The sequence below is a fragment of the Lactuca virosa genome, chromosome 4 (assembly GCF_052849685.1).
Source record: "Lactuca virosa cultivar CGN04683 chromosome 4, Lactuca_virosa_CGN04683_v6, whole genome shotgun sequence".
In the NCBI taxonomy this organism is placed as follows: Eukaryota; Viridiplantae; Streptophyta; class Magnoliopsida; order Asterales; family Asteraceae; genus Lactuca; species Lactuca virosa.
Genome location: NC_136429.1, coordinates 56752501 through 56762593, shown reverse-complemented (window position 1 = coordinate 56762593; position 10093 = coordinate 56752501). Strand labels below are relative to the sequence as shown.

The following is a 10093-nucleotide window of genomic DNA, read 5'->3' as shown; positions in this document are numbered from 1 at the left end:
CCGTGAAAAATTTAGAAAAATAGACGAACTAAACGCGTTTTCAAAATTCTCATTTTTTTTGGAAAATTTTTCCAGAAAACGTCCCATTTTTCCGCAACTAAACGCAACCTTAGGGTTTGATTTCAACAACCAATTCCAGAAACACGATTCCAATATACCTTAAATCTGAATAATTGATTTATGAATATATGGTTTGATTTCAGAGAAGACGATTTAGGATTCAATTTCGGCTAGGGTTTGTTCAATGAACTAATGGCCAAAGAAGACAACTTAGGGTTCGATTTTGGCTAGGCTTTGTCTGGGGAATTTTCCGCAATGGGCGAAAGCCTGACGGAGCAATGCCGCGTGGAGGTAGAAGGCCCACGGGTCATGAACTTCTTTTCCCGGAGAAGAAGCAATGACGGTATCTGGGGAATAAGCATCGGCTAACTCTGTGCCAGCAGCCGCGGTAATACAGAGGATGCAAGCGTTATCCGGAATGATTGGGCGTAAAGCGATGGCCAAAGAAGACGATTTAGGTTTTGTTTGATGAACTGAATATCAGAACTCCAAATCGAAAATCGGAACCTTAAATTTATTTTTGTGTGTTCTTTAACCTGAATCGAATCTGGAAGAAATCGAATCTTTGAATTGATTTTTGTGTCTTCTTCACCCACTCTAAGTCTTCTCTAACAAAATCCTTGAGCATCATTTGGTGTTTCATAATCTTCAGGGGGTCAATGCACATAATACCTATCAAAATATGAAGGAAAAACAAATAATGATTTTTTCAATAGAAGAAAATCAAGTTTCAACCAAAGGCAAATAGATAAAGTGGTCAAACGACTGTCATGATTTTTTCAATAGAAGAAAAGATTATATACCAAATAACTATTCAATCATAATCGTACAATTTTACTAAAATAATTAACGTGCAGGGTCAATTTTGTCACATATTCTTTACAAACTTAGGGAGCACACTATAAGTCACCCTACGGCTTTCGTTTATAAAAAATCCAAGCCATTGTCTTCATGAACATCATCGTGTGTTTGAGAAGCTCAGAAAGTTCTTCTCTTTCAGGCTCACAACAGTGTCCTTGATGCTTACCTCAAGCGGAGTAAAATCAACACCTAAACTTTCCGCCTTTGCCCTCGATACAGTGTAAGGTACTGGCTCACCACAATATCCATCTTTATACCTATAAAAATTTAAAATAACAAGACAATTAATGGCTCTAAATAGATTGTTTATATATGTATATTCATGCGATTAACCAGATACTTACCTTTCAGAATGGCCAAGAACAGGGTAATGTTTATTTAAAATCTTCATGATCTCATAAGAGCGAGTCACAACCCCAACCACACAGTACCTACCATTTGCTTGGGGGTTCTCAAATGCTAAAATATGAGCATTAGCAACATCTCTCACATCAACAAGTCTATAAATTCCATCTGGAAATATTTCCTTTCCTACATATTATAAAGATTTGAGCATGCAATATGTTCAATAAATTAATTATACAGATCCGATGAATCGATTTTTAGTTGTAGGAGACAATTACCAGTTACAATCAATCCCATAACCCACTCAGAAGTGGTGTTGAGAGTTGGCTGTAAGAGAGGACCAATGACAAACCCAGGATTTATAACCACCAAATCCAAACCTTTCTCTTTACAAAATGTCACACCAGCATCCTCACCCAGGGTCTTCGAAAGCGGATACCATAACTGTAAATTACAGGCTTTTTGATTAATTAATAACAAAATCAAAGTTTTAACACAATTATATATATATATATATATATATATATATATATATATATATATATATATATATATATATATATACATCCCTACCTTTTTCTGTTCACAAGTTTTTGGATCTGAAAACCATGTTTCATCCACCACAGCACCAAACTCCCGAGGTTCTACACGAAACATAACCGCAGTCATGGAAGATGTCAAAACCACTCTTTTGAGAGATGAAACTTTTGCAGCTGATTTAAGAACATTAAGTGTTCCCTTCACTGCAGGATCTAGGAATTGTGCCTTTGGGTCAGAAACTGAAACTGAAGGTATAACAGGAGATGCCATATGAAAGACACATTCGCAGCCATTAACTGCGGACTCGAAAGATCCTTCTTCAGTCAAGTTAGCTTCAAACAAAGACAGCCTTTCCTTAGCTCCATCAAGGGCAAGTAGGTGTTGTGTCTTCTTTGGATCATCTGCACCATATATGAATTAAAGGAACTGGTAGCGATTAGAGGAAAACAAAAAGAAATCTCGAGGATGAAAAAAAGTCAACCAGTTGAGTTTTTCTTTTGCAGCATATTTTGTTATTGATGAACAATCTGTGATTAATTACTTACACAATCAACCTATTACTGATGTTGAATCGAACTCAGAGATGAAAAGTCAAAATTAGAAAGAAGGCCGGAGAGGCTGACCGAGGGAGCGGACGGTAGCATGAACGGTATAGCGACGCTGAAGCAAGAGTTTAACGAGCCATGAAGCTATGAATCCCGAAGCTCCTGTAACACAGACTACCTTCCCTTCTCCGGTCATTTCTCTGAAATCAAGGAGGCCTGAGGGAGTTGGATCAGTGCCCATCATTGACCCATTGGCCCAGTATGTATAATTATATTATATATATATACATTTAAATATGCGTTGTGCTAATGAACAGTGCCAAGTATTGAGCAGGGTGGTTTCTGGCTTGGCTTACTACGGTTGATTTCGGGTGCTTAGCGGTTGGTTTGGAGCCAATTAGCCGGATTTGCTTCTAGACACCGCCTATCGTCTTCCACTTGATTTCTTCCACATATCGTTGTGCTTCCCACCGTTTTCCTCTTATCTCCATCTCTTCCCAAATTTGATTCATAGTTGGACAAAAACAGTGACATCGACAGCATTGGAGAAGGATAGGCCGCCTCTACCCTTTACGCCTTGTTCCCGATTTTTTTTTTTTGTTTTTTTTTTTTTTTTTTTGTTTCTTCAGGCGGAAAGCGAGGGGAAGGAAAAGATTTTAGAGTCATATTTTCCTTCCAAATTGGATGGATTTTAGAAAAAAAACGAGGGGAAAGAAAATTTTTAAGTTTTATTTTCTTTTTACTCCTAACTCGGGAACATAAAAACTTAAAATTTCTTTTAATTTCTTTCGAACTCGGGAACACGGAATAAAGAAAATTTTCCTTCCCCTCCCTTTTTTATGTCAATATTTTCCTTCCCTTTCCTTTACGCCTTGTTCCCGAGTTTGTTCTTTTTTTTTTTTTTTTTTTTTTTTTTTTTTTGTAAATTCAATAAAAGAAAGGGAAGGAAAATATTTACAAAACAAAGGAACTCAAAGGATTTATTCATTCTTTTTCTCCTTTGAAAATCATATAATCCCTACATGCCATCAAACGAAACCTGTACTTTGGGTTCTAGAAATTCAAATAATCGACACAGATCGGAGGTGGTGAGACCGGCGGCAAAAGTGGTTGAACCCGCCAGAACGGTGGTTGAATGTTCGATTTTTCATTTTTCATTATCTGATCCCAAATTTCTTTTCTTTTTTTATTTTGGAATCTACAGATGATGTCCACCGCCTCTCTCTCCGATCGTCAAACCATTTACCTTATTATGTGTCAAGCGCACACACCCCCTGTCATTTTCTCCAAACTTTCGCTCAAATTCTCGCCACCGCCATCACAGGAAACACTTCGATTAGGGTTTTCTCTAGGTTTGTTTTCTTTTTAGTTTGTTCAAAATTTTGTTTCTTAAGTTGATTTCGTTTATTGGCTATGATATCAGACAACTCTATTTCATTCTCTATTTCAATGAGTGATTTGCATGTTTGAGGTTTCTTCTTATAGATGCTCTACAGGTCTTTGGGATGAAACAAAGAATATGATGGTAATTGGAATATGTTCATGGGTATTCAAAATTGGTTTGAATTTGAATGAAATCATTATACTAAGTAGAATTTTGAAAGTATAATGGAGGTATTGAACTTTCTAGGTGTTACTACATGATCCTTAACTTTCTACAAACATTATAAATCTCCACAGAATATGAAAAGGCTTAGAACATTATATACTTCATCAATTGGATGTCTATCTGACGACTGCATGTCATGATGTACCTAAAGTGTGATGGTTATGACACTGGGGAAGAAAATCACCAATGGCTTTATCGGTATCAAAAACTCACGATTTAACTTGAATCTACAAAAAAAAAATCTACTTTTATGAGTTTTAGATAATAGTTTCAGTTTATATATGTATTTCTCAAGTTTATATGCAAAAAATGATGTTTTCAACTATAACATCCTAAAAACCTAAGTTAAAATTTTCATTTTAAAAATAATATGACATCCATTTTCAATAAAGTTACATTCAGGATAAATCATTTGTTCATAAACCATTATTCAGAAATCAGAGTTGTAATGAAGACAGTACAAAATCTCGAATCGTAAAGCTGCTAATGTGTGTGTACAGTCATGCCTTCATAATCTTATAAGTACCTGGAAAATATTTAATCTACAACTGTAAGCACAAAGCTTAGTGAGTTCCCCAAATAACTCATACAACACAACATATAACAACAACATTGGAACTATAAGCAGTTTCGAATATCACATACAACACACAATATAACAGCTATGGGTTCTCAGCAACCCTAGGAACTATCAGCAGTCCCAGTGGGCTAACATCATGTCATGTTGATTAACAACACACCTCACGGGTTATCAGCAACCCTGGGGACTACCAGCATTCCCATGGACTTACAACATCCCAAGAGTTTTCAGCAACTCAGTTCACATATAATAGCTATCAGCAATTAAGATCCAGCCGGTCAACATTCACATACTACCACACATGTAAGTATAGTGAGAGGACTCACCTTGCGAATAACAGTCATGAATACGTTAGCTCTCACACACAGGATAGACAGGAGCAACAAGACACCTAACAACAGTAAAGAGTACCCACTCAGTCTACACTCCAAAACCCTTAGTTTGACCAAAAGTCAACCATGGTCAACTTCAGTCAATGGTCACGTCGTGACCACCCATAAGTCATGTCATGACCGAACCTGGAAAACAATCGTGAAAAACAGTCTCACGACGCGACATGCTATTCCTCAGGTCGTGAGATCCATTCTGGACAGCTTTTAACATTAAGCTCTTAATCCCTTAAGCCATTCCTTGAGACTTTCCAACCCTAAGGACTATAAAAATCATAGCATTTTAGTCATGCGTGTCCAATGAATGACTTGAACACGAGCTAGGTCAATACAAGGAAAATGAGACCAAGATTCAAAGTTGGAGTCCAAACCACCACCAATCCTTAGATATCAAACATAAGCACAACAAAAGACCCCAAAGATCCATAAAGTTTCCAACTTTATGGATTCCATGCATTCTACTCAACCCATACATGGGGAAAAGAGGGTAAAACTTACATCTAGCATGATTAAATGAGAAAGGCAGAAACTTGAGGACTTACCAAGGTCTAGGATCAACCCATACATGATTAAATGGCCCCCCACCCTCCATTGGGCCTCTCTCGGTATCGAGTCCTACTCGGCTTCGAGCCCCGCCTGACTTCGAGCCCCGCTCGGTATACAAATCTGTTATTCTTAGGCCCCGCCTGACATCGGGCCCCACCCACTATACACATAGACATTTATCACATATTCATACTAACACATGTAATGATCATAAACAATAGCATACGATACAATCATCGGGACTCGCCCGGTATTCATAGCAGCACAGAACACATGCAAGGGTCATGCAGACTCCTAGCATCCTAACATAAACAATAAGGGCCGACATTGGTGCCTTAGACCCGCTAAACCCAGTGAGGAAACTTACCTCGACTACTGAATCTCACTGAAAATCCCTGGCTGCTGGTCTGACGAATCCCCGAGCTATCTATACAAAATAACACCAAATTAACATTTGGGTTCCAAACTATATCCATCAATCCATACTTGAGATAAAATGACCATTTTACCCCTGACCTAGTTTGGACCAAGACTAAGGCCCAAACTCACAATCAAAAAGACCCAAAACCAAATAATCCTCCAAGGCCCACTTACGGCCCAATTTTCCAAATTGGGCCCAAACCCCTACATGGGCCTTACCCTAAAGCCCAACCAATTTTCCCTAGTCCAAAATACTTGTTCTCAGTTGGCCCAACAAGGACCCAAGCACCTAAGCCCAAAAGAACGGCCCAACCTTGAAGCCCAAAATGCAAAACCCATCTGACTGAGTACGCGGGGCGTACTCAGTTGTACGCTAAGTGTACATGCTAAATGGCTTGTACGTTGTGCCTACAGACTTGTACGCCCATCATACTCACCCAATAAGCCAAAATCCACATTAAGCACTTAATGCTTAAGACCAGAAGCCCAAATCGTAGATCTAAGTCCTAATAAACGTCCAGAACCATAAAGTCACTGACTTGGTGACCTTGCATGCCCCATAAGGACCCAACTTCAATATATAACACTCTACTATCATAAAATGAACATAAACTCATGCATGGATGGATCTAAACCCTAATGGTGCCAGCTTTATGGACCTTGAACCTCAAAAACACCAAGAGTGGCGACTCAAAGCTCCTGGAGTGGTATCAAACCACTAGATCTCATTCATGGGGCCAAAAAGGACCAAAACTCATATATATTAGATCTAAGCCATCAATGATCAAGTTCATAGCTTTTTACCTCAAAAAAGCTGGAAATGAAGCAAATAATCGAGATCCACAAGCTCTTCCTTGATCCACCACCTTGCACCAAGATTCTACTTCTTGGATATGGACCAAAACACACCAAAATGGACACAATGAACTCAGAATACCACAATGGAGTCTAAGGGACGATTTCTAGGGTTTTGGAGGCTTAGGGGCTGGTAAAGAGGCCAACCCTAATGACTTAAGGTGTTTAAATGGGGTGCAACACCCTAAATTAGGGTTTCATCAACTTACACGTACGCCCCACATACGTGTCCGGAGTCCCGTCCCAACCTCGCATCAGTACGCTAAGCGTACCAAATGGTACACCCTGCGTACTCGCTTTACAGCTTGTACGCTAAGCGTACCAGTGGTACACCCTGCGTACTGCCCAAGGACCAAAATGCAAACTTTTTAATAACAAGGGAAAAATAAGAACTATACCAGGATTCAAGTGCTACACAGCTTCGGACCTTTATGTACTATTGGAGATGCTCAATGAATTTCTTCTTGATGTGTTCCGGAGATTCACTCTTGGCATCATTAATAATGAATTTTTGAAGAATCTTAGTTGGAACAAGATGTCTTTCGAGAACTCAGAAAAATTCTTTTTGATTTGTCTTTTTCTTCAGATAGACAAATCCGAGTTCAGGTTCTTCGATGGGGCCTTCGGCTAGGATCTATGCTTTAGGAAGCTCAGTGTTAATTTTTGCCAGTAGATTCTATGTTCTGAACAGGTGAGAAAATTCCACATCGAATCTACAATATTCATCGATGTAGTCTTTCAGGAAGCTGATAGCAGTATTGAATGCTCCAATGCTAGATTCATTTAACTATCGATCTTTGAGATGATAAGTAATGGTGAGAATGTCGTTTAGACTAATCGAAGGAAAATCCACATGAGTGATTGTAATGGTAGCTTCTTTGTTCTGAGACACAAAGTATTTGTAGAGAAGACAGTTGAGATCAAACTTGCTTAGAACCTTGTTTCCATATCCAAAAAGATTTGTAATTATTTTTCGAGACCACTCTTCCTTTTGAGGTCGTGCATTTGTAGAATAGAAGGTTCTCAATCTCTCACGTTCAGTTCAGATGATAATTTATGGATCATCGGATGGATGCAATGGTGCAAAATTGACATAAAAGTGTCCATGGGGAGAGATTGGTACGTGAAGTTGGTCTGAATCGTTGGTTAGAAGAGAAAAAATCATGAAGGGCACAAAATTGATGTCATGTAAAATTCATTCTTAGAAAAACAAAGAAATGCCTAGCATTAGATTAGGATTATCTTTCATCCCTTGAATCTGAATGCTTTCTTCAAGAGCTTGCATCATTTGGTCTTTAGACCAGCCCTCAGACTTTTTCGACGACTTCATCGGGTTATCTGATTCAAATGTGATCCTTTTTTCCTTTGTATTTGATTGGATCAATTTGAGAAGAGATAAATAGATGATTTGTTGACCAACTTAAATGATGATCAGATCGGAATGAGGAGGAATCAAGGGATCTTCAGGAAGCTGATCAGGTTTCCTGATGGGAGAACCTTCATCAACTGGAACAATCTGTTGGATTAGTGTCTAAGTTCATAACTATAATTGGTATGTACTTGACCCGAGAGTAGCATGGTCCATTTGGGTTGCATATCACCAGGGCAATTTGTTAGGATGGACTTTTGAGAAGAGGTTATTTATGATTTATTAATATATTATAAGTTCTAATATATTAATATGAAATCATATTATTTAATTAGTATTGATTAAGAATTAATTTGGAATTAATTTAGTGATCAAAAGAGACTAATTAAATATATGGGGATTGATTGTGTAAATCATTCATTTTTATAAAGTGGGCTTATGATCAATAGTTCTTTATGTTGGGCTAAACCCATGTGGTGACCCATGGAGGTTAAAACCCATGGAGCCTAAAGAATGTGGAAAGTCATGAACATTAGGGTTTGGATGGTGTAACCCTAGTTGTGCCACACTATATAAGAAGCCCCTTGGTTGGTGAAATTTGCACTAGAGTGATCTTTGGAAGAGTCATAGAGCCGATTTCTAGAGCAAGCCATTCTCTCTCAAGTTATCCTTTGTCCTAGGTGTGTTGTGATTCCATTTGAGGTATTCACACTATTTGTGCTAAGTTCTTAAAGGCCAAATACATCAAGGATATCAAGCAACAACAAAAGGTATGTCATCTAACTAGAATCTTGTAGTATAGATACTCCATTGTATGCTAGTTAGGATGATGCTTTGAAAAATTGAAAGTTTGCATGTATAATAGAGAAAACATAGATCCAAAGCATCTAGGGTTGCATGTACACCATAGGAGTGTTAGAATGCTCAAAAACTCATCAGCGGTATCAGAGCCTACGGTTGTTTTTCATTATACTTGATGCTACTTGCTTTCAAATGCTAAAAAATTCGATTTTCTGCCTCCTGGACAGTGGACTCGCCGATTCCACTGGGGAACTCGCCAAGTCCCCTCACAATACTGACCAACTCGCCGAGTCAGTTCATGTACTCGACGAGTAGGTGCTCCTGAGTGCAAATTTTCGAGTTTTAAGGCTGGAATTGGACTAGGATCATTACCCTAAACTGTTTTTGAACTTATAAACCTGTTTTTTATGTGGTAATGATCATGCTTATCCAATTTAAAAGATAATTGTCAAAGTTTCATGTTTTTTATTAGTTTATATGGTTAGGCTAATTACATGAAATTTGTTTGATATGAATTGTCTTGTTCTTATGAGTTTAATTTGGATCATAAACAAAATTGTTTGATTTTTGTAAGTTACAATAGTTGATCTAAATGTTTTGATGAATTCCATAACTTGTCTTCAAGTTATGGAAAATAAAACGTTTTCTTTTAAAGAGATCATTAAACTTAGAGGTTATGAACTTGAAGAGTCTTTTTCCATAAATGTTTTTATGAACTCCAATATAACTTGTCCTCAAGTTATGGATTTTCAAGAGTATTTTCATTAAAACCTATATTAAACTCATAAGTTATGGATTCCAAAAGTTTTTGAATAGTTCAAAACTTGCCCTCAAGTTTTGAAATTTGTAAATGCAAAGTCTTACTTTAAAACATTTAGTTCCAAACCCTAGAATTTTAATAGTTTAACATTCAACCCTTATACTATTATAATATTATATGTTTAATATTTATATAAATGTATAAGAATAAAGTCAGTTTTACCGTTAGTAGGCCTCATTCACGAAGCCGGTCTATAAGGGGGGTATAAGGTTACTGCCTATAAAATGGCAGTTTAATGGGTGTCCACTCTCACCCACCGCTTCCTTGACTGGTGGAGGGTCGTTAGCCGAACGGGTTTGACAGGACATCAATTTTCACTAAAAGTATAATGATAATTACAAAGTAACTAAACT

At 37.6% G+C, this 10093-nt stretch overlaps 1 protein-coding gene across 2 annotated transcripts; it reads right to left on the bottom strand.

The window, feature by feature from the left end:
• Positions 1-304: 304 nt before the first annotated feature.
• LOC145104423 (phenylacetaldehyde reductase-like) lies at positions 305-2898 on the bottom strand. 2 transcript variants are annotated; one of them, XM_079041672.1, is made up of 6 exons: positions 2640-2898; positions 2430-2567; positions 1840-2207; positions 1545-1710; positions 1266-1452; positions 305-1178 (listed from the first exon to the last, which is right to left on the bottom strand). In XM_079041672.1, the coding sequence occupies exons 2-6, from the start codon at positions 2545-2547 to the stop codon at positions 1019-1021; spliced, it is 999 nt and encodes a 332-aa protein (XP_078897798.1). In that variant the 5' UTR covers positions 2548-2567; positions 2640-2898; the 3' UTR covers positions 305-1018. The 2 variants fall into 2 exon arrangements, with proteins under 2 accessions (XP_078897798.1, XP_078897797.1); XM_079041671.1 differs by having other exon boundaries at positions 2430-2897.
• Between the last annotated feature and the right edge of the window lie 7195 nt (positions 2899-10093).

Excerpts from the sequence above, each read along its gene's own strand:
- LOC145104423 (XM_079041671.1), bottom strand. The coding sequence starts at position 2,595 with ATGATGGGCACTGATCCAACTCCCTCAGGCCTCCTTGATTTCAGAGAA. Across the intron at positions 2,208-2,429 it reads TGCTACCGTCCGCTCCCTCG|ATGATCCAAAGAAGACACAA; the intron begins GTCAGCCTCTCC and ends TATATGGTGCAG. Across the intron at positions 1,711-1,839 it reads AAACTTGTGAACAGAAAAAG|TTATGGTATCCGCTTTCGAA; the intron begins GTAGGGATGTAT and ends TGTAATTTACAG.